The sequence below is a fragment of the Pteropus vampyrus genome, unplaced genomic scaffold, assembly GCF_000151845.1.
Source record: "Pteropus vampyrus isolate Shadow unplaced genomic scaffold, Pvam_2.0 Scaffold151, whole genome shotgun sequence".
NCBI lineage: Eukaryota > Metazoa > Chordata > Mammalia > Chiroptera > Pteropodidae > Pteropus > Pteropus vampyrus.
In genome coordinates this window covers 2704045-2729522 of record NW_011888932.1, presented here as the reverse complement: position 1 = coordinate 2729522, position 25478 = coordinate 2704045, and the positions used below count along the sequence as shown (strand labels likewise).

Here is a 25478-nt window from a genome sequence, read left to right as displayed (position 1 = left end):
TTTATTCTGTCACAGTCCAGAGGCTAAAGTCTGGAATTAGGTATTGGCAGGACCATGCTCTCCCTGCAGGCCCTTGGGAAGAATCCTTCCTTGCCTCTTCTTAACTTCTGCTGGCTTCCAGCAATCTTTGGTGTTCCTTGGATTGTAGCTGCATCACTTCAATCTTGACTTCTCTCATCATATGGCCTTCTTCCTTCTGTGTATCTGTCCTCTCCTCTCCTTATAAGGACAACAGTCATTGCATTTAGGACCCACCTTAATCCAGTATAACCTTATCTTAATCATATCTGCAAACATCCTATTTCAAAACAGAGTCATATTCTGAGGTCTGGGTGGATATAAATTTGGAGGAAATACTATTCAAACTGCTCTATAAGGGAACAATTCTACCCCCCCCCCAAAATTCATGACCTGTCCTGGGGGAGGGAAACACCTGGTAGGAGACATCTATGAACCTAAGTCAATTCATCTCAGCATTTCCTTAGAAAAGGAGTTTATATATGGAAGTAAAAATTTAGAAAGAATTTATTTGGGAGTGATTAAATTTTGGGGTGTATTATGATAAGAGAACTTTTGGCGAAAATAGTTTATTGAGGAAAATTAAGTGGCATAAAAATCCTTTTGCCTCGCAAGTGTCCCCTGTTACACACTACTACTGAAAAGTTCATTCATTTGAAAAATGGCCATTGAGAACCTACCTTGTGCCAGGCATTGTGTCTAGAAGAAAAAGACAGACAAGGTCCCTGACCCCATGGAGAAGAGACAAAGATGACCAAATATGAAAATCAAGATAAACACAAATCAGCAGTGATATGTACTATGATAAAACTAAAACCTTAATAAAATACTTTAAAAAGTAAATTGTTTAAAAATAAAATGTTGCATGGAAGTGCTGAGAGCAAACAAACATCTTTGTCTTGCTCCTGATATTAGGGGCAAAACATTCAGTGTTGTATTATTTCATAACGTTGGCTGTAGTTTTTTCATAGATGTGCTTTATTAGGTTGAGAAAGTTCTTTCCTATTCTTAATTTTTTGATTTTTTAAAAAAATCAGGAATTGGTGTTGAAATATTCTTCACCAATTGAGATGATCACATGATTCTTCTTATTCTATTTTTTTGAGCTTTCCAAATGTTAAGCCAAGGTTACATCTCTGGTATAGACTCCATTTAATCATGTATAATAATCATAATTATTTATTATAATTAATTGTGATCAAGTGAGGTTTATATTAGGAATGTAATCTTGATTTAACATTAAAAAAATCAATGTTTAAAATGTTTAAACAATGTCATATATATATTTGGATTCAATTTGCTAAAAATTTTTCCATCTTCATGTATAGATGTGTTGATCTGCAGTTTTTTTTTCTTCCTTGTACTGTCTTTGGTTTTGTTATTGAGGTAATGCTGACTTAATAACATGTATTGGAAAGTGTTCCTTTCTATTCTATTTTCTGAAAGAGTTTGCATATACTGGTATTATGTGTTCCTTGACTGTCTGGAAAAAATTCTCCAGTGAAGCCACTGGGCTTGGAGTAGTCTCTGTGTGAAAGCTTCATTTTATCTATGTGGTTGAATTTATTGGTCTGAAAAAGTATTTTACCTTCATTTTAGAGAGAGATTTTCACTGGGTATAAAAATCTAGGTTAACAATTTCTTTCTTTCAAGCACTTTAAAACTGTCATCCATTATCTTTTGGCTTGCAAGCTTTCTGACATGAAGTTATTAGTTATTCTCATCTTTGTTCCTCTACATGCAATGTGTGTGTTTTCTTTATTTCCTTTGCTGCTTTGAAGATTTTTCTCTTTAACATTGAGTTTCAGCAATTTTATTATGGCACATCATAATTCACCCTGGTATGGTTTCTTCATATTTCTGTTTCTTAGAATTCATTGTAAATTTTATTTTGTTGGATGCTGAATTGTGCTATGTTTTTTGAAATATGGTTGCCCATTGTTCCAGTTCTTATCCTGCTGAACAAGATGCAGCTTGGTATTATGCAAATCAGTTGGGTAATATTGAAGCTTATGTCTGAGCTTTTTTACAGGTCTAGAACAGCTTTTATTTGGGGGCCCCACAACTAACGCATGATCTTTTAAAAATTCCTACCCAGTATCTCTTGAATTAAGAGGTCTAGCCACTCTAACTAGCATGAATCCAACTATTTCTGGCCCTCTGAGAACCTTTTCTGACAAAACAAAACAAAAACAAAAACAACATATCAAGAACAAAAACATTAGAATTTTATTTTCTTCAAGAAAAACATGATGTTAGAAAAATAATATAACTTTGTTCATATCTTTTTTCTCCTACTAATAAATCTTTGTTTTTAAAAAAAACTATATAAGATTAATATTTCCTTTTTATCCAACCATTTGCCTTTATAATTGAAAACATAAATCATAAAACAAAAATGTTTTGTGACACTAAAGATATGCAAATTAAATGACTATAAAATAATTATTAACTTAATAATTATTAAGTTAAAAAGAAAAACAAAAACCTGAATGCTTGTTCATTTTAAATTCTCGGTCATTTTGGTAGCATTGTAAACTGCTACATGTTTTTGAAAAGTAGCTTTATGTACATAATGAGAGTTATAAAACTTATTGTATCCTTATATCCAGTAACACAACTTTTGTACATGTTCTATGGGAACTTCTTGGCTTCCTTCTGGTTTCTACTTTCAAGGAGAACAAAATCTAATATGCCTCTGGGAAACCACAGTCCTCCTCACTCTCACCCTGCTCGGACCTAGGCGGAAGCCAATCCATGTATCATACTTCTGTGGCTAGGGAGAGGGGGAATGGGGTAAGCGGTTGAGGGGAGGGCAAGGGGGATGGGGAAAGGAGGAGAAAGAGACAGAGATTCCTCAAAAGAGTGTTCTATGTGGGAGCAGTATCAAAGGAACAATTTTCTTAGGAAAAAAAAAAAAGCCCAATATGTTTTTGACTTGTATCACAAACTCTCTTTTTGAAGACAGATGAAGGGGGAAGCAGCCTTCAGGCGTGGTGTTTATAATACAGGAACCTCCACCAGATTCTGTGCTACAACCAGAAATCTATGGTAAAGTTTTGGGGCTACATTCTGAGAGAGAAAATGATAAAATGAATTACAACTGTAAGAGGGGAACAATAAAGAGAATGGAAATCATTTACAAAAACAAAACAGTTGAAAGAACTGGATGTGTGTAATATTGTGATTTATAATAAGAAATATGTATTTGGTCTTTGTTACCATTTCTGGCACCGAGCTCCCAAACCCCTTAGAACTTCCTAAGAGAGCAACAATGGTATCTCTTGTTATAAGGTTAATGAGGTGACTTTTGGACCCCACCCAAGGGTAGGAGTTGGTTACCAGTAGGAGCCAAGCTTGTGGTTAGAGAACTGGAACTTTCAGTCTCACCCTTGATTACTGAGGAGGGGAGGGAAGAGGCGCTTCAGGTCTAATCCATCGCCAAAGGTCAATGACTTAGTCATGGCTAGATAATAAAGTCCCCATAAAAGCCCAGATAAGGACAACTCATGGGACCTTATTTTCAGAGAGCTTCCATACTAGGGAACCATAATGCTTCCAAGTGCTGTGCCACTATGCCAGGTCCCAAGCTCCACCAGGACAGAAGCGCCTTCATTCAGGACCTCTCCCTATGTATCTCTTCATTTGGCTGTTGATTCATATCCTTTACTACCTTTTATAATAAATCTGTAATTTAGTGAGGAAATAAGTTTTCTTAAATTCCATGAGCCATTCTAGCAAATTAATTAAACCTGAGGAGGGTGTCGTGGGAACTTCTAACATAGCTGGTCAGTAGGAAGTGCAGGTAGCAACCTGGGCTTCTGACTGGAGTCTGAAGCGGAGGGAAGTCTTGTGGGACTGAGCCCTTTATCTGTGGAATCTGATTCTATATCTGGGTAGATAGTGCCAGAATTGAACTGACTTTTCAGACACCCTGCTGGCATCCAAGAATTGCTTCTGGTGTGGGGAAACCTCCATGCACATGCTGGAACTGGGTATGGGAACCCCTTTTTAGTATGTTTATTCTGAAAAAGAGAAAACTTAAGGGGAGTTGAGGGAAAGATATAACAGCTATTTTCTGAGACTTAAAGGGTAATCCCACAAAACAGAAAAGGCTTATTTGTGTTACTTCCAAGGGCAAGTAGCGATACTTTCTTCCATAACAGCATCCCCTGAATCATGCCTTCTACCCATGTTCAAAGGTTTTCAGTGTCTGAGTTGCTGCTTGATCTAATAGAAAGATGCACGGGTTGTAGCATCTGGCAGCCCTGGATTTGAATTTCAGCTCTGTCACTTACTGAGTGTGTAACCTTAGGGGAGAAACCGAATGAAACATTTCTGTATATCTTATTTATAGAATGAAGATAATTGCTTATTTTCTGAAAGAAAGCTTTTGCAGACAAATGTAAAAGCATAGAGTATGTGTTCAATAAAAATCTGTAAAATGAATGAAAGAAATCTGGAATGGTCGAATATCATAAGATGTTCGATTTAAGTTAAAAATAAGGAAGATTAGAGATATTTGAATGCTCCTTGAAGTCCCGAGCTCCCTATCTCTCAAATCAACTAAGCAGAGACTAAGTAGTTGCTTGGCAGACATTATTTTTTATGCTAATTCTCTCTTTAACCACAAGATGGCATTCAAGGTTTAATCTTTGGGGAATAAAAAAGCTAGCATTCCTTCTTAAAAATGCATTAAATATATAACAATGTCAACCTATAAAATGTTTAACTTCAGGAACTCTGAAAGGATAGCACAAACGTACATTAAATTAATGTACGCAGCATAAACATTTTCTATATAACTGGAGAAAAGGGAACCAAACATCGTTATGCTAAAGGAAGATCACATATATATGTGAGTAAAAACACTCTCGGAATCAGACACTACAGGAAAAACCACAGAACTTTTCAACAGAAGGTAGATTTGATTTGTGTTTGTAATTGGGAAGGTAATGTTTTTACACTTACTTGAAAATTTTAGGCTTTTAAATCAGTACATATTAATAGGCTGATAGGAAATAATTTAGTTTTAGTTTTCAAAGACAACATATGTTTATCAGTAACTTCAGGCAAGTTATTCTCTTTAATCTCCTTGTGCTTCATGTTTCTCTCATTTGTAAACTGCATATAATAGCTACCTCTACTTCTGTAGGGAAACTTAGGGGTGACAACTTAGTTGAAGGAAGAGGCTAGGAACCTTGTCTTGAAGCTGCGTCTGTATAATAAGAAAAATGATTCGACTTGGAGTGTGGGTTGATTTGTTGTGGCTTTGAAGAAGACAGATGGATGTTATTGTGTGTTACACTTAGAAATATATGAGTACACTTAGAAGTATAACTGTCAATTCCAGGGCGGCCAGCCAGTGTTACATTAGGAAATAAAGGGAGAATGCCTGGCACAGAGCAGGCGCTTTGCCGTGTTAGTTCCTGTTCCCGCTGTACTTCCTATGCATAAACAAGAGCAATACTCTTTTCTAAAGCTACATAGAATGTAAAACGTCTCCAGAACTGATAACTTTTATTTAGATAACTTTCCGGCTGACAAAGCTTAGACTACTACCATATAAGCAATCATTAGGTATAGAGTATGGTATAAAAATAGTTTTACATGTGCATAAGAATATTCAAAAGAACAGCTTGCACTGCTTTTTATTTTGTATCTTTCTCTAGAGAAAATATATATGATCTACTGATTAGAGTCTAGATTCATATGTTTTCCCCACGTGTTGTTTAGAATAAAACATTTACATGAATAGCCAAAAGATAGACAAGACAATAAAAAAAAAAAAAAAAAAAAAAAAAAGCCTTAGAAATGAACACCAAACCAAATAATCAATCATAAATATTTATAAGCTGCTTATAATGACAATGGGTTCCTATTAATACTAACTAAAAACTTGTGTGGAACTTAATAATTCACATAAAATATTCATGACAGTCATTTATATTTCCAGTTTTCAATCACTGTTCTATGATGACACACTTAGACTTCCTAAGATAGAATCATAATCTCTGCATTAGCGTGAGCCTTAATAGAAGTCAGAAGCTACATTTTATTTTATTTTAAAACTAACCGTCTTCACATTTAATCCTATTAAGGGCGGAAATAGGGTAAGTGGGCATCATTCAGCAGACACTAACTGAGTGCCTACTAGTTACCAGGTACCATGCTAATGTCAGAGAGTTCAGAGCTCCAAGAATGGGCCTTCCTCGGTCACTCTTTAGGAACAGATGAAGTCCCATACAATAGGGGCTGAAGGAGCAAGGGACAGAGTTCTATGGAGGGAGACATGGAAGGCTGAGCATGCCAGGGCCCTTCCACAAACAAACATTGGAGCTGGAGCTTCACACCATTCTTGTGAAACACTTTTCCAGGCAGAAGAGATGGTAGAGGTGGAGTGGAGAAGGAAAAAGAACCATGCATATAATTGGACTAAAATAAATGCAGTCATGGTATGTGTTGTCTTTTGTTTTTTCACCTGAGAAAATTTTTACAATTTTTACATGTTTCTGATGGAGACTTTTTATTCTCTAAAAAGTTGGTAGGCATGGACTTTTATCTTCCCCTCTCCTCAGGAAGCAATATTAATTGAATGTCCATATGTCAACACTATATACATACATACATACATACATACATACATACATACATACATACATGATCTCATTCAAGAGATCAAATGCAAAACAACTTTGCAAGATAGGTAATGTTATCTACATTTAACAGATAAGAAAACAAGCTCAGTGTGGGTAAGAATTTCTCCAAGATCGGCCTGATTCTAGAGCCCATGCTTTTTCCCCATGCTACTTCCAAAGAAAGATTTTTCCATCTGAAACTTGAACCAGGGCTGCAGTAGGAAAAGCATGAATAATAGCAAACCTTATGAGTATTTGTTATGTTCCAGAGATAGTTTGAAGTGTTTTACAAGTATTCATTTATTTAATCCTCACAAACTCCTTGAGAGGTAAGTACAGTTATCATTGCCATTTAACAGAGAAGGAAACTGAGGCATAAAGAAGTCAGATAACTTGTCCAAGGTCACAGAGTGAGTAGTTGGCAGAGCCAGGATTCAAATACAGACAATCTGGCTCCAGGGCCCCTGAACTTAAACACTCCACATTCCACATTTTAACTCGGACCAAACTCTAACTCTAGACCACCAGCAAAGACCCTACTGGGAAAGATATCCCAGGCAGAAGTCACAAAGTGGTGAAAAGATCCTATGTCCCCAAATAATAGAAAAGGGAATTTAGTGTGGCTTAAGAATCGGGTCTTGATTGATGAGGGGATAGGAGGACAGTAGGAGGAGGGATATGAGGCGGGAAAAATAGGTCTCTCTTTTCCCTTAATGCTATGCAGATGAAGATTCTCAATTTGCATTTTCTGTTGTGTTTGGTTTTTTAATAAGAAATTTCAGCGAAAGAAAAGCATTTTCAAAAATAAAAAGAGATGCATAATGGTATTATTATATTGCATACACATATAGACAAATTACTCACTTGTATAGATCCCCAAACATTTTCTACTTAAATCTCTATGAATTGACCACTTTATTATACTTTATGTATTTTGATGACTATGAGACTTTTAATAATTACCTGAAAAGAAGTTGATTCCACCATACTTTAGATTTTTGCATACTCAAATATTTACACCATGGTACAATTATAGAGAAAAGGGCAGTATCTTTTTAAAACTTTATTTACGTGGTGGGTTTTTTTACTAATCAACTCCAAATTTTAAAAGAAGCAAATATTATCTGATCTAAATATATTCTCATCAACCACCAGATGGCATAAGGTGTGAGAGTTTTATTCTGACAGAGTCATTTATGTACATGATAATTTGACCTGTAACTTCAAAATAATGTATTTGGAAAAACGTTCTAGCACCCACAGTTCACAATTATTTCATCCATATCTAGAAGTGGATATATAAGTTGAAAATGACATGGTCCTACTTTTTTTAAATTTTGGAGTTCTGTGGGATGCTGGCATTACATAATGAATCAATGATCAAACAAATAAAACAAAGTACTTCTGTTAAAGAAAATAAAAGAGGAAGTTATGTTAAAGCAAAATTAACCTTATGTTCTAAGTAGGTTTCTTTAATTCTAAATGAAACTTAAAATATGGCTTCAAGAAAAAACATGCTTGTACTCCTTCAAATTCTGCTTAATAAAAACTTTTCTACTGCCTATAATTTATTCTGAAAGCAGAAAAGTATCTAACACAAATACTTTTTTCCACTTTAGCCTGAAGAAAAGTTGTTGCAGGGTTCAACCGAAAAAAAGAATATCTAACTGAAAAACTCAGTTTGAACTGTGATGGTAAAGGGTAGGAAAGTATATTTTAAGAACCTCTATTTCTACACAAATTCAAAACACAGCACATTATTTTTACTAAGCCTATATTTCCATCCAGAAAAGAGGTCACATTGCTAACAAGCCAAAGAGCTAAAAAATGAGGTAAACAAGATAAATGCAAAAAATAAGATCTTTCATTCCCCTAGCTTTGTGACAGCACATTCACTGAGTACTTTGAAATAAGCACATGAGATTAAATGACTACTACAACCTAGCCAACACTGCAGAACTGACATGGAACCTTTTTGCTCCAGCATGATAAAGCAGAAGACGCCTCTAGGAGTCCAGAGTCTAGGCGGAGATTAAGATCCCTTCCTTAATCATTGCTCTAAGAATCAATGATTTCTAAAGATATTGTAATAATTTCTTTTTGTATTTTACTACACAATTCCTCATTAGATGTAATATAGTTTCTGAGTGAGAAATCTGGAAGAGGAAAAGATATTTGGAACTAAGAGAAGAATGAAAAGTTGACTGGTACTATAAAACTAGGATTTTTATTTTGTTTTGTTTTGTTTTTCTATTTCTAAGTCATGTGTTAACAAGGATAATAGAAATGGGAGTGAGTATTAATGGAGACAGTGATTCCTTCATGGAGGTTCATGCCCTATCTCCATTTTTGGCAACCAGTAGGTAGCAAAGATATCTCCCACTTGGATTCATATGAAAGGAAAAAATTATAAATCTTGTTGCTATGTTTTAATAATGGAATAAGCTGTTATTTCCAAAGGGTTCCTCCGGATGGTTCAGTTAGACAGCAGAAAGTGAAACAGTAGCTATTTCAAGTTAATAGGATAATATATTCTAGATACTTAAAATTCTTTCTTTTAATTGCCTTTTTTTGGATTTTTTCGGTTCCTTTTTTTTCCCTTTATATTCTTTTCCATTGAATTTTGGTTTTTTAACCCTTGAATTTAAGTTTTAAAAAAAGGAGCTATGCACGTATTCTTTAATAATAGTGCAAAGCTTGAAATAATTCACTTCTTGTTAAGTTGATATGTGGCAATGACACACTATATACTTCAATAGATATTTCAATGCTCAGACAATTCCAAATTTTTTCTTTTTATTTGAACTTGGTAATACTGGATATTGTTTGAAAAAAGTAGATTGTGACTTCGAAACTTTTCATTATAATGACATTTGTGTATATATCTTATGTAGCAATGAAGAAGGTATTAAAATAACTCATGTAGAAACTACAGAGACCACAATATTCTAACCAAGCACTTCAAGTGGAAAAATAAAATCTTGGAGTTAGAAGTAACATTACAGATCTTGATCTTCCACAAAGTAAGAATTTGCAATAGATGATCATCCAGGCTCTAAATGAATCCTTTGCCAACAACAAAAAACACTCCTCTTTGTTGTTGGGAGACAGCCTGTCCCATTGACAGACAGTAAGGTCACAACGTCCTTCCTTAATCTGAGTGCTGAGTTTCCAATGGTCCTAGTTCTGACCTCTGGGGCAATAATGAGTAAAGTTCTTCCCTCTCCCATGGGAGAGAGCCCTTCTAATATTTGAAGATAGCTCCCAGGGTGGCCTTAGTTCTTTCAACTGTTTCTTAAGACATGATTTCCTAGAGACCCAACCAACTTCACCATCCTGGCAAAGAAATTTATTGATGTTCCTATTAAAGTCTACACCCAGAACTGGCTCAGGATGTTGGTTTCGTCTGAATAATAAAGATGCAAATTAGTTACTACCTTCCTCGATCTGTGTGCTACCTTTCTATCAACTCAGCTCTGATCTGCCTTAGTATGTTCTGGAAATTCCATTACACCACTGGCTCATATGTTTGTGGTTAATTGTAAGCCTTATGCCTTCAATCAAATTCACATAAAATCTATTATGCTTAAGGCACTGGTAGTTTGTACATGAAATACTATTAAGTCAGATCGTATACAAATATATACTCTATCTAGCTAGCTAGCTACCATCTATCAATCATCTATCATCTCCCTGTTTCTTATAATTGTCCTAGGTGTACAGTCTTGAATTGTTTAACCAACTAGATGCTCTCCACCAGTCTTGCACTCATCTAGAACTTCCTTCTTAACAATGATCAATTAATCTCTTCTTGCTTGATGAAATTTGTCGTCGATAGAAAAAACATTTAAAGTGAATAGTTTTCTTCTATTAATATTACATGATTTTCACCAGCAATGTTCCTATCTATTCTTTAATTTTTTTTCTTACTTCGAACATGCCCAAGCACACATACATACACATTCTTATAGGCTTTAATAATACTCTTCATTTATATCTGGATATATACTCCTCTTTTCCGTTAAGGAGGGTAATGTGAGCTCCCCAAAGTTCTTAGTGAGATCTTATTGTTTTCTTTAGATTACAATAACTAATGTTAATAGAGTTATTACTATATAATAGGCACTGTAAAGAATGTATGCAGTGGTTACCATTATAATACCCACTTTACATGAACAAACAGAACAAACAGAAAGATGAACAAACAGAAAGGTTGAGTAATGTTTTCTATGGGGCTATTCATTCCAATTAATTTTATATCATTGACATTTTCTTTATTGCTCCCTCTACTATCTCAGAGAGGAAAAATGCCACAGTATTTGTACAAACTTTTATTTTAATGCTTTCTATTTTACTCTTATAACTTTTTCACTTGCCTGTCCGTTTTACCACCTGACTGTAAACTCCTCAAAAAGCTTATTATAATACTTACCTTTTTGTCTTCAATACACAGCCCATTGTCTAGGCAAGAAGATGCTCAATAAATAATGTTGATTGGAGGGAAATAATAAAGGAATGAGAACAGGAGAAAGAGAGAGAATAAGAGAGAGTGTGTGAGAGCACAAGAGAGCGAACAAGAAAAAAGGACCTGTGAAATTTTGTCAGAAGTTCTTGAAGTTGAAATTCCCCCATCAGTATCATATCTTGCCTTTGTGGCAGCTTTGCAGTCTGGTAGAAAATCCTCTATTGCCACAATATAGTTCTTCCTTCTCTTCCTTCTGCAGATTACCAGCCAACACTTTCACTGTTTTTTTTGTTTTGTTTTGTTTTGTTTATTTTTCCCCATATGCACACCTCTTGTCCAACATCTGTATAGATTGATCTTAAAATGTTTTCCCCACTGCTGGGACTGTCATGTCCAAAGAAATATAATAGCATCAACTTGCATGTTTTATTTTCACACATATTATCTCATACTAACCATAGAACAACTTAAAATAGAAAGGAATGTTTTTTTCAATAAATGGAAATTTAACAAAATACAAAGAGTTAAATGACTATCCTAAATCACAAACTATTACAGGGCTAGTCTCTAACTTCTGACATCATGCTCTTCCCCTTAGAGCCTTTCCAACCCTTGGTTGTACATTGTAATCACCTGGGGAGCTTTAAAAACTACTGCTGCCTGGTCCTGCTCCCAGATCCTGATGTAATTGGTCTGAGGGTGTGCCCTTTACATGGGAATTTTTACAAGCTCCTCTGGTGGTTCTAATGAGCAGTCAAGACTGAGAACCATGCATTAGAATTAGACAATACTGCCTCTTGCATCGAAACACAGTTTGGAGACACTTGCCCTTATTGCTGGCTCAAAAACTCAAAGAATGAAAGTCTCCTAGGGTGAAAGCAAGCATCCCCAGGATGCTTCAGGCTGTTTGGTCTGTCTTGATGACAGCAAACATCAGGAAGCCTCTGCTCAATATTACAGGGTACACTGGTCTGAAGGAATTCTTTTCCTTTAACATAAACATTTCCTTATGGGGATCATATTCTGTCATTAAGGTGCTGTTGCCCACAACCAGATGTAGTGGTTTGTTCTCTGCCAAACTTTTTATTTGCCATTCAATAGTGATGGACAGAGAATAGCGAATCATCAGTACATTTTCCCATATGATTGCCTATGATTATGAACTAAAAAATATAATTATTGAAAAATGTACTGCAGATACTTCAGAGTTTGAATTTAAATCTCAGGCTATCAGGAAATAACAATTTTATATCATATTATAAAGGCAGTACAGTATGATAGAAAGCAACAAATGTGGAGTCAGAGGATCTGGTTCAAGTCCTTGAACCACAGTTTACTTGTAGTAATTAATAATAGCCATACTTATTGAGCAGTCACTATGTGTTAAGCACTGTTGTAAGTGATCCAACCTATGATGCGTGTGCTGTAATTATTCTGATTTTATAAATAAGAGAACTAGGACACAGAGAGGTTAAGAAACTTACCCAAGGTCACACAGCTAGTAAATGGCAGAGTCAGGATTAAACCCTGGCAATTTGGATCCAGAATTTACACTCTTTATCAATATATGTTATTCCCTCTTACATACGTGACCTTAAATAAATTATTTAGCTTCCCTTGGTCTTGGTTTTCTCATTTGTAAAACAGAGTAATAATAATAGTAATGCCTAACTCATAGGGTTTATAAACCACTGTGCATGACATATATTAGGTGTTTAATAAGTATTGGTTGATAAATGAATAAAAAAATAAATTCGAGATGATTAAAAAACATAATACAGAGTCTACTCTGTAAACCATTATACAAGAATAAACGTACTATTATTATGGCACAGATGACTATAGAGAGATTTGAGGCACAAAGATATAGAAAACAGTTATCCAAAATCAAAATTTAACCACTCATCACTATTCATAAAATAAAAAGCTTTTAACAATATGCACAAGAGCTTAATCTTTCCAGTGATAAGGTTGTAACTGCAGAAAATAAAGTTATTAGAAGTTTTCCTTTTACTTCTGAGTAGTTGAAGAAACATTCTATAATCTAAAAGCTTCATCTTTATTATTGCCAGGAAATTAGGCTGTTAAAAAAGATAGTATTGGATCTCATCCAGTTGAATTATCCAAAGACAAAATGGCCAGCAGCAGATGTAAGGTTTACATTTATTTTTTTAATTAAGTGCTGGTTATTATTGAAGGAAAGCTCTTGAAACATTCTTATAACAAATCCCTGGGCGAAGAAGAGGCAGGGTGATTGTGAAATATTGCGCCAAGGGCTAGAATCAAAGTCTCAGAAATTCTTTTGGGCTAGAGGTAACCATTACCAGCTATTGCTTTCACAAAGAGGGATAAATTACATACTAAGCTAGTGACAGATGTAGAAACAAGAACCAAATTAAACATTTGGTATCAAACTCTTAAAGAAGAAACTGCAGTTAGTGATGCCTCATTATTTTCTTTCATTTTTAATTGTTCTTTATTGCAAGACAATCATTTCCAAGTTTTGTTACGTTTTGGCAATGTGCTTCTATTTTTTTTTTTTTTCCTAGCAGTTTGGTGTCTCCAAGAGCCTCTATATATTTACATGTCATTCCATAAAGTGCCATCTTATAACAATCGGTTTGGTTTTTGATTAAGGGAGTTAGATGCTCGAGTCGTTCATTACAATGTGCCAGTTGCACAATGTTGGTTAAAGATTATTGCCTCCCAGAGCCCATCTGAGCTTCTCAGTGCCTCACACATGGTAAGCACTCAAGATGTGTTTGCTGAATTGACTAGACAGCATCCAACCACAAATCTTTGAAATGAAGTAAATATTTATGTACTCTGGTATCAAAAATAATAAATTTTTTTATACTGATAGAGTTGCTAAAGACTGTATTTTTTAAAGTACTTTAAGATATTTTTCTTAACCATGAATCCATGAGTGAGTGAGGAAGGTCATACAAACACAAAATAATTAATAACCAACGTCCTAAACGGACATGTAACTTCTTAGAAGTTATTGATCGAACTTATTTTTTATATTTGTTAAACTTAGTACTACTTTATGCTGTAATTTGTGCCTTAAAACTGGAAACGTCTTTTGCACGTGATATTTTGTTCTATTGAAACTAATTATGAGACCATTATAATGATAAGTAGAAATTTGATGAGACCACAATTAAGGCAGTGGTCATGGGGTAGAGTGGAGGAAAAACATTCATGATGTTGTAGGAGATAAAATCAACAAGGCTTAATGAGGGAGATAAAGAAGTTTAGGAAACTTCTGTGATTCTGGTTTAGGCAAGTACATCAATGGTGATCTACTGCTAACCAAGAAAGTTAATAAAGGTGATAGGTTTTAAGGCAAGATAATGAATTCAGTTTGGGACATCTTAAGCATGAGATACCTGTAATATATGTGAGATGTCCAATGCACAGTTGTAAATATGCATGCAGAATTCAAGAGAAGGCCTGGCCAGAGATGAGGCTTTAGGAATTACTGGAAGGTAGGCTAATGAAAATCATGGTGGTGGATGAGGTCTCTCAGAGAAAGTGGGTAGAGCATACTGAATAAAGAAGTTTTTGCTAAGGAAAGAGGCAGTGGAGCACTAAGGAAGGGAGGAGGAAAACTATGGATGTATAGTCTCATCTAATACAAGGAGAGCATAGCTGATGACTGGGCAAGTTAAGACAAAGCCTAAAAAATAATCACTGCATCTGGGAATTAGGAAGTCACTGGTAACTTCAGAATGTACCATTTCAGCAGGATAGCTGAAACAAAGTCATATTTCACTAAGTGTGTATAGACTGGATAATCTGCTTTGATCCAAATGAAATAGTACTCTAAATATGTGATTAAATGGGACCAGAAAGTATATCTAACTCTCTCCTGTCTTTTTAATTCCTATGTATGATAGCAACAGATGATTCTTCCTTAGACTGACATAATTGCAAGCCCTACATTTATGTTTGTTTACTGTCTTTCTACTCAATACTTTCTCTGGTCTGAAGATAATTGATTTTAGCCTATGAAGGCTTCTTAGCAAGAGGAAATCTTCTTAGCAAAGTGAAGGGAGTAAAGTAAATCTCATCAGATTGGGAACTTCATCTTTTCTTTCTCCAATTGCCTATCTTTCCTTCTTTCTTTAAATCAGACTTCAATCCAGGGCTTTACACAAAAGAGGAGCTAAATTAGTAGTTGTTGAATGATTAGTATATAGAGACAATAGGGAACTTTATCAACCTCAAACTGCAAATATATGTCAATTAGTATTTGAAAGCAAGACAAGCTGAGAATAATTAAGAGATTAATTATACATAAACTATAATAATACTGAAAGGGCACAGGATAAGGCTAGATCATCTTACCTGAATTTCTGTGATATTCTGTAGGTTTCGATGTAGCTATTTCAGACCATGTCTTATAGTAATCGTCAAATGAAATTTTAATTGATCTGAAAATATAAATTAAAATCAGACAATGAGTAGTTTGCAAGTTTGCTTTTTAAAATTATTTTACCAGAGCAAATTGTTTCATATAACAATATCTTTCCACAAGACATAAAACAAATTTTCAGTTTTTAACAACTCTAACATTTTAATTCCTCCACTAATACATACACATCACAAAAAAAGAAGGTATGTCCAGATCATTTTTCAATAATAAATGTAAATGTACACCCATGTGTGTATTGTAAAAAGAAAAACATAGGTTTAAGATATCTGCCTTTTATGGCTAACATTAAAAAAGAACTTCAAGAAAAGATTTATACCTGTATGTTTTCTTTCTACTATAAACAATTTTCTTATATTCTACATCAGCTTATAGTAAAATCACCTTTATTTCCTTTTTATTATGAGAAACAAAAGACCAGAATTGAGATTAGTTTAATTTTTTACACAGAATCTGGCCATTTTTAAAGAGGAAACAAGAACTCGTTTCTACGCTTTCTGCCTGTAGTTTTCCTTCTCTGAGCTAACACTTCTGTGTCCTAATGGGAGAGCGAAGTTTGCTGTAAAGTATTCAACAGGAACTGTAAAACAGTTCTCTTAAGTAACTGCCTTTTCAATTTTTTTTCTACAAACTTTTTGAATGCAGAGATTGTCAACATTCTGCAAACAAAATATTACTTTGGAATATTTTTCAGACTTGTGAAATCACCAGTTGATTGGCTTAGATGTTTAAATATCAAATGTAAAAGACTGTGTGTCTGTTTTCCATTCTAAGATCCTAGCTTTCTAGAGGAAGAAGTAGCTTTTCAGTTAGAATAAGTCTCCTAGCACTAATTTTTATATGTACCTTAAATATTTGACTAAATTTTGAAATGAATGGGGCAATATCTAAATATGTTAATGCATTCATTTATTTAAATAATTCCAGACATTTTAAGACTGACATTTTTCAAATGTTCTATTGCTTTTGCAATCATACTTAAGTAGAAATCTGAAACTTGGTGAAGATAAATTAATCACTACTATTATTGCTTCCAGAGCTACATGCAGTGCCTTATACTACTAAATGATATGCTAAACTAACATTAATTTCCCAAAGAAATGTTTCAGCAATTGGCAATGGAGGTAACAAAATGAAAGGCTGTATTATATCTCCTGCATGAAAAAGCTTGTGATCAATTTGCTGTCACAGATCATTTAGCAGACAACAATGACCCAAGAGGAAGGAAACTGTCAACACACTGTCTCGTGAAAAAAAATACACCATCTTCAGGCACAATCGTCTCCATTGTTTTTTGTCTGTTTGACGATGACCCATGACCCTCTCCCTTCCCAATGGTGTCCTGTTCAATTTCAAACTGTTAGCCTTCAGGGGCTTTCTTTTCTTTCCCCAGAATAATTAAAAATATTACCCTAAAAGGTATAACTTTAGTATAGTTTGAATATACAAAGCAGAATATCTTAAACATTTGGGAATATTTGCATTTGCAATTCTGTAAAGAAAGCAGCTCCTTAAAATGAGAGAACAGTAACTATTTTACTTTTATTCAGATAAATTACTAAATTTACAGGGATACATACAGTATAAAAATATGTGTGTTTATAGATTCAACCAGTAACAGAAATTTATTGAGTATTATTACTGGCATTATGAATATGAAAAAGTAGAAGACATAATTTTAAATCAAACATCAGAGCTCACTATCCTGTTGGGAAAATAAGATGTATACCTGAACTAGTAAATAGAACAGCTTTATTTATATATTAACCTCATAAAATGTTACATCATTTAACACAGACATTTGGAGACCATAACGACAGATACTTTTTGGCAAAGGCAGTAAGCAGAAAAAAGTCAGAATAGGGGAGATATAACTTTGTTTTGGAGCCATTAGGGAAAGAGTCACTTGGGATATGGACCTGGAATAAAGGAAAGAGGCATTTTAGGCCAGGGAGCAGTATTAGCAATAGATCACGTGGGAAGGAGCATGGTGTGGGTATGTGTACATACAGAGGCTGTTGGTGGAAGAGATGATAGTAACGAGATAATCGACTAGAGTGGAGAGCTCCAATTTCAGAGGAGTTGGAATTTAATAAAATACGTGAAACTGGGCAATGCTGGATCTTTAGATTTAGGCAGAAAATGGGTTAGAGTTGACTTAGTAATCTTGATTTATTAGGTGATAGAGAGCAATCAGAAGTTCGTGGATAAGGCAAGCAAATTATGAAAGTGTGTGAGTAAGAGTTTTTTTCTGGCATTTGTATGCAGAGAGATTAAATGCAAGGGAACAAGTTAGGAAACGAATGCAATAATTCAGGCAAGAGACATGGAGAGCTAATACAAGGGTGGGAACAAAGATCGTGAAGGGGAGGAGATGAATCAACGGAAAAAAAAGTGACTGGACTGGTTGCCTGATAGGGTGTGAAGGGTGAAGGAATCTGAGGGTCAAATATTCTCCTAAAGCCCAGAAGACCAGTTAGTTTTGTTATGAATAGAAAGCGTCTAGAGAAACTGAAGTAAAATATGAGTTTAATTTTAAACATGGATTTTAGGTAATGACATTTAGGAGTGCGATTGAGAAATTGAGACTGGAAATAAGAGATTTGGGTCAAATCAACATAAAGGTTGATAGATGATGCCATTAGGGAAAACAAACTCCAAAAGAGTAATTAAGTGTTTAGAAAAGAAAGAGCAGAAACCAATTTCATAGTTACGAGGAATCAGTGAAGAAAACAAAAGTATAATTAAAGGAAGAAGAGAATCATGGTAGTGATATTTCATGGAAGTGACATCCCAGCCATAACCAAAGCCTAATGATGAAACCCCTACTTGTCTCTGAATATTTAGTCATGTAGTATCATGATTAATAGTACAGGGTCTGGAATCACCTGGCCTGGGTGAAAATACTCTGGCACCGTGACTTATTAGCTGTGTGACTCTCAGTAAATTCCCTAACTCCTCCACTCCTGTTTCCTTATCTATAAAATTAAGAAACAGAACTTTCTCCAGTGGTTCTTGTGAGCCTTCAATGAAATCTTCCATGGAAATAGGCAAGTAAGGGGTTAGCACCTCTTAGCACGCGGTGTCAGCTGGTCTCAAATGACTCAGGTAAGCACCTCATCATTTCTCTCCAGCAGACTCTAAACAGCTTCCTAATTGTTTTTCTATCTCAGTCTCTCTCTATTCCAGGTTATTATGCGTCTGTTTGAAAACCACATTTGTTACGTAATTCTATTGGATGAAGTCTAAACGTTTTTGAACAGATCTCCAGATTCCTCATCATCTGGCCACTTCCAATCTTTTTTCCTACCATTCATTCACACATCTAGAGGCTCTATCACATGGAACTTTCTGATGATCCTGAGTATACCATAATATTACATTACTGTATCTGTGAAAGCAATTCGACCTAGAAACCTCTGCCCTCTATGCCTGTCAAACTCTTACTTATCAAAGTTCTGGCCCAGTAAAAATATTATGTATATGCAGGGGGTCACAGTGGACATTGTGGTTACCTCCCCAACACCTGTTTCTGTTCTTCTCCCATTATGTATATGCCATTCCATCTGATGGGATCGATCCCACTCCTGGCTCTAAGTCAGGGTCTGATGGGTTTAGGGCTGTGTGACAATGGTAACTAGTTTAGAAATAGGAACTTGACCTAAAAAGATCCAATCAGAGTGAAACTTATTCTAGCTTTCTAGTACATCTTGATATCTAGGAGTGTCCTCTTTGTTCTTCAGCATTGCCTTGTTATTCTAAATCTTTTGCATTTCCAGATACATTTTAGAACTACCTTGTTAATTTTCAGGAAAAAAAAAAAACTGCTGAGATTTTGATTACACTGAATTAAATCTGTAGATTAATTTGGGAAGAATTGGCATTAAGCCTTTCCCCATCACGAACATTGTATATTTCTCTATTTCTTTAGGTCTTCAAAATTTTTACCCAGATATATTTTGTGGTTTTCGGTATGGATGTCTTTCTTATTCATCTTTGTTAAACTTTGGTGCTGTTTTACTGGTATTTGTTAAATTTCACTTTCTGTGTGTGGAGTGTTAGTATATAAAAATATAGTTGATTTTTTAATGTTCATTTTGTATCCAGGGTCATTGCTAAATTCACTTATTAATTTTCAATCTTTGTATATTCATTCAAATTTTACTATGTAAGTAATCCTGTTGTCCATGACTAAAGATGCTTTGCTTCATTCTTTCCAAACTTTATACTTTTATTTTTTTCCCTTGCCTCATTGCACTGGTTAGGACCTCCTGTACCATGTTAAATAGACATGGTAATAACAGACATACTTGCCTTGTTCCTAAACACAGGAAAAAAAGCATTCAAATTTCACGTTTAGTATGACACAGGAAAAAAAGCATTCAAATTTCACGTTTGGAATGAGGAAATTCTCTTCCATTTCTAGTTCGCTGAGACTTATTATTATGAATGGGTGTTTAATTTTAGCAAATATGTTTTCAGGATTCATTGAGATAATTTTATGTTTTTTCCCTTTATTTGGTTAACTTGGTAAATTACACTGGTTGATTTTCAAATTTTACACCAACTTGGCTTTCTTGAACTCAAGCCCACTTAGTCATGATGGATTATCCCTTTGTATGTATCAGTGGATACAACTGCTAATATTTTGATTAGGTTTATACATCTGTGTTTACGAGAAATATTGGCCTATCATTTTTCTTTCTTGTAATAATAATCTCAGATTTTAGAATCAGAGTTTGGAAGTTTGGGAGTATATCCATTTTATTTATTCGCTGAAAAAAGTTTTAATATCTTCTTTCAAATTTTTTTTTTTATTTTGAAATAACTTTAGATTTATAAAAGAGTTATAAAATATTTGGCTACATTTTACAAATTAACAAAGTATAATTTTCATTCAATAAAATGCACAGGTTTTAAGTGTACAGATTGATGAGTTTTGACAAAAGACTACATCTGTATAACCATATGCCCAAACAAGATATAGACTATATTCATTACTCCAGAAAGTTCCCTACTGCCCCCTCCCTGTCAATCTCTCTTAACACTTTGGGCAATCACTGACCTGATTTCTATCACTATAGATTCATTTGCCTGTCTTAGAATGTCATATAAATTAAATCATATGATGTGTACTCCTTTGATTACTTAAATTTTTTTCCCCCACTCGACATGTCTGCATTACTATCCTATGCAGCTGCATATCTCAACAGTTCTTTCATTTCTATTGCTGGGAGTATGCGATTTATGAATATAACATGATTTATTTATACATTCAACTGTTGATGGTCATTTTAGTTGTTTGCAGTTTGGGATATTATGAGTAGGCTCCTACGGACATTTGTGTACAAGCCTTTTTGTAACATATATTTTCATTTCTCTTAGGTAAATACTTAGGAGGGGAATTGCTGGATCTCAAGGTAGGTGAATGTTTGACATCATGAAAACTACCAAACTGTGTTCCAAATTGGCTGTGAGCACGTCAAATGGTGCAACAATGTATACAGTAACGTGGGAGGGCTCAGGTGACTTGCATCCTTGCCAACAAATGGGGTGGTTAGTTTTACGAATTGGTGGGTGTGTGCTCTCCCAGTCTCCCCAATTTCAGTAAATGACAGCAGTACCCATCCAGTTCAACCCAAAATCTAGTGATAATCCTTGATTCCACTTTCTCTAAAACCCTACATATAATCAAAACAAGCCTTAAATCCATCCACATTATCTACTTTTCTCCCTCTCCACATCTATGCCCTCAACTCTAAGCCAAACCACCTTCATCTCTCTCCTGGTCTACTGAAATAACCTAATAATTTTTCTCCTTGCTTCTACTTTAGATTCTTTCAATCCAATCTCCCCATGGCAGTTAAAACGGTTTTTTTTAAAGATGTAAATCTGATTGTGTCTTTCTCCTTCTTAAGAGCTATCCAAATGTGTCCCAATTTCCACTGCAAGGCTAATAAAATCCAAATTTCTTACCTAAGTGACCTGGCCTTGCCTACTTCTCTGGCCTCTCGGCTTAACCCTCTTCTCTTTCCCTTTGCTGCGTTCCAATTAAACAGTGGTTTCCTTTCAGATCCTCTAATACACCATGTTCATAAGCAATTTACTGTCTGTGCACTAGTGATTCCCTCTGCCTAGAATCTCAGCAGTCCTGTAAGTTATCACTCTCTCCCGATTTTTCATGCTTTTTTTTCTTTCAATTTCACAAACCTTGAATTTTCAAGATAATGCTATCTACACATTTATCTCACCATGGTTCTTCAGTTACTTCTGAGTCAAGTTATAGCTATCCTCCGAGACCTAAAGTTTTATGGTCCTGTCATCAGTGCTGGATCTCCATGTTGCCAACTGGTCGCCTGTCAGATGAGAGATTCCCTGCCCCAGACAAAGCACTAAAGGGCCGAAGTTTCCTTCCCAGAACAGGGTTTTCCTTTCTTCTTCTGTACAGACTCAGTAACAAACACCATGCCTAGTTCTGACCACCCGAGTGAGAAATAGCCACTGCCAACATATTGGTGTCACTATTTTGAGGTATTCCTTTTAGGTCAAGCTCATGCACTCATTGCTTCTGCCTAAGACAGATCCTATCATTTCTACTGGCTATTCCTCATCTGGGGGGATGGACAAGGTCAGTGCTCTTGCTGCCATATCCCAATTAATCACTTTGTCAGCTGTTCCAGGTCTCCTAATTCTGAACTTCTAACACTTGCAGGCACAGTACCCTAGATGTAACATCTTCTCAAGTTCTGGGACAGAGCCTTGACCTGAAGTTTCCTTCTCCAATGTGCTCTTCTAAAAGATTTTAGTCTCTTAGGAATCTTTTACTGTTATTAACATACAGAGATACCTTAGACTCATAGCTCACAATAAATGAAGGAAATGGGATTGGATTCTTTTGCTTGTCTTGCTAGACTGCTTTTCAGTGTGAGCGTGTGTGTGTGTGTGTGTGTGTGTGTGTGTGTGTGTGTGAGAGAGAGAGAGAGAGACAGAGACTGAGACAGAGAGAGACAGAGAGAAAGAAAGAGAATACCATATATATTATTTTATAACCCACTCTTTTCACCTACTTTTAATGTTAATAAGTCTGCAGAATCATGTCTACAACATACATTTACATACATTTTGGACATTATACAGCTAACCCAAAATGTGTTTAATCAATTCATTTTGTTAAACTTTCTGTTTTCAATTTTTCATTTTAAGCAAGTCTATGATCAACATTCTTATAATCTAACTTTATGCACTTGTTCGATTACATCCTTAAAGATAAATTTCTAGTGGTGGAATTGCTGTGTCAAAGCCATGCACTTGTTTTAGGACTTTTAATATGGAATGCAAATGTTATGCTCTTTTCTGTCTAGATCCCCCAAGTTTTATCTTTTGCCTGCCCCTTTAAATTATTTAGCCACCCCCTACCCCACCCCACACACAGGAATATTTAACATTTGGACCTTCTATGTCTCACTCTCCTTTCTTCTGATTATCTAGCAGCCAAGCCCCTCTCCCTTACCCCTTTGGTTTTGCATCTCAGCTCCCAAAACATTTTGATTGCCTCTGGCATTTATGATTCATTTTCTTTTCTTTTTTTTAAGTTTATTGGGGTAACATTGGTTAATACAATTATATAATTTTCAGGTTTACATTGTAATTTGACATCTATATATTCTATTGCGTGATTACCACCCATGTGATTCATTTTCACTTTTTATTCTGGATGTCAAGATATTTCCTTTGGGTCAGGCTGTGGGAAATATGCCCTCTTAAAATCTCCATGCTTTTGAATGAGCTATTCCCTCTGCCTGAAATGCCTTCTCCTCTTGCTTGTAGGTGAATTCTTATTCTACCTTTAGAAATCAACTCAGGCATTGCCTCCTCCTGGAAGCTGGCCTTTATATGCCCCACCCCACCTCCAAGCTTTACTAACATATTTCTCCCCCAGCATATTGATCTTATCTCCATAATAGCACTTATTATATTCTAGATATTAATGTAATACAACAATTGACAGGCATGGCCCAGTGTAATGTTGGATTGCATTTAACGAAGGTGGTACCAGAGGTAGATAACTTGGTAAAAAGGTGAAGGCTTCTAAAAGAGGCCTACAAAAAATAAAAGCTACAGGAGAAATTTCTACTGAATATGACTCACTTTAAATATGATTCCATATGACTTTAACATTTCCCCCTTAGCCATGATCCTGATATTTGCCCTGTGGTTGTCCAACTACATCCCCTGGTAGCAGATGTTCCCTGTGTTGTCCTGTGGGACCAATAGTCAAGCACGTGCTTTGTACTGTCTCCTATTCAGAGGAGAGTTTCCAATTTTAGAGAATAAATCTAGTAACAACTGAGATCACATATTATTCAGGTGTGTATCCCCAACACTAGAACACAGTGCCTGGCACAGAGCATATGCTCAGTGAATGCATTTTAAATAAATGAATAAGTAGATGCCCTCCCAGAGGCTGCCCTGTATCTTATCAAGGGAAAACTTCCCAGATGATAAGCACAAGCTTAAATCACTTTCAATTACTGAACATCAGCTGGATTCCCCTGACTATATTCTTTCTGCCCAGTTGACTGGACTTTGCCTAAGTTTTGTTATATCTTTTGGAAGCAGGTTTCAATCGCTTGGCTATACCTCTGGAATCTACTTCTAAAACCAGAGCAGCCCTTCCAGCTCATGAAGTAAAGCTCTAGCATATGGTGCTAGTCTGACAATACAAAGAGCAATATCTTTCTTTGAATAATTTCTGTAAGACTTCACTGTCAATGCTCTATGTAAAAACTAAAAGCTAGACATAACTGAGCTTTATCCCATAACAAATATTCTAGGGGAAAATATTAGAAGTCACAGCCACATAATAAATTGCAGCCTGCTGTATACTAGGCGTACAGAGTATCATTGAAATTTAGACTACATTGCTTCGAGTTCCAGAGATTTCTCTAGAGATTTTAGGCTAGCACTAGGTGAACACTACAAATCAGACCTGACTCTGGCTTCATTTATCCTAGGTTTGGTTTGGAGTACCTGCTGAAGTTAGAATCACAGAAGTTCTTCTGGTCTGCTCTTACTGCCTTATTAGTAAATGCTGGCACTGTATCTTTATGTACCGTTAATAATTATATCACAAATAGAAAAAACTTTGTGATATTCTAGGGACATTCATGTTTTACAGGTGATAAAATAGTGTTTATGCATTCAACAGCTATTTATCGCAGGTCTATTTTGCGCCAGGATAGTCAGTTGCTTCTCTCCACATCAACAAGTTAAAGGGGCAGCAATATCCTCTACTGAATCCCAACGTAGTGGACTGCTCACTAGATCATGCTCACCTTCCTGAAATTTTCCAACACTTTTACAAACAGAAGCCACTTAAGTTACCTCATTTTACTCCTCCTTCAGGGCCAGTCAAGGAAACCTGAGCTGAAGCAAGCATTATGTCCACACTAATTGATTGTTTTCTACAGCGGATTGACTGTCAAATTAAGGCTAATGGAAATGCTTAAGAAATTAATGCTGCAGAACCATAGATGAGAATATTGACCTAGACATTGTCCAAGTGTTCAAGGCTGAATTTATGTCATATTGTCAGGTTGTCTCTCAAAAGATCCAATGGTTTCAGCCTTAACACTCACCATTTCCCTCTACAACCTTATCTTCTCTGAAATTGCTTGAATTTTTGCAATTTAAAATGGTTTGTTCTCATTATATTGACAACAGGCTTTTATTTTTCAACAATAAAAAATTAAAATTAAACGAATAGGTAAGTTCATATAGTTACATTCTATATTAATTCAATAGTCTAGAAAGAATTTAATAAATTTCTACATTCTTCCCGAAAACATTTTTAAAAGGTATTGTAACAGAAAAAGATATCTACACTTCCTTTTCTAAGTTAAAAAAATAAAATTCAATT

General features: G+C 35.3%; 1 protein-coding gene across 1 annotated transcript in view; it reads right to left on the bottom strand.

Moving 5' to 3' along the window:
• The window catches only part of UBE2U (ubiquitin conjugating enzyme E2 U (putative)), a 51476-nt gene that overhangs the window by 7055 nt on the left and 18943 nt on the right, over positions 1-25478 (bottom strand). Inside the window, exons 6-9 of the mRNA XM_023536227.1 lie at positions 21277-21284; positions 20708-20748; positions 15475-15560; positions 3409-3484 (exon numbers count right to left, since the gene is read on the bottom strand). Of these exons, the coding sequence (XP_023391995.1) occupies positions 3409-3484; positions 15475-15560; positions 20708-20748; positions 21277-21284 (211 nt within the window). The remainder of the gene's footprint in view (positions 1-3408; positions 3485-15474; positions 15561-20707; positions 20749-21276; positions 21285-25478) is intronic.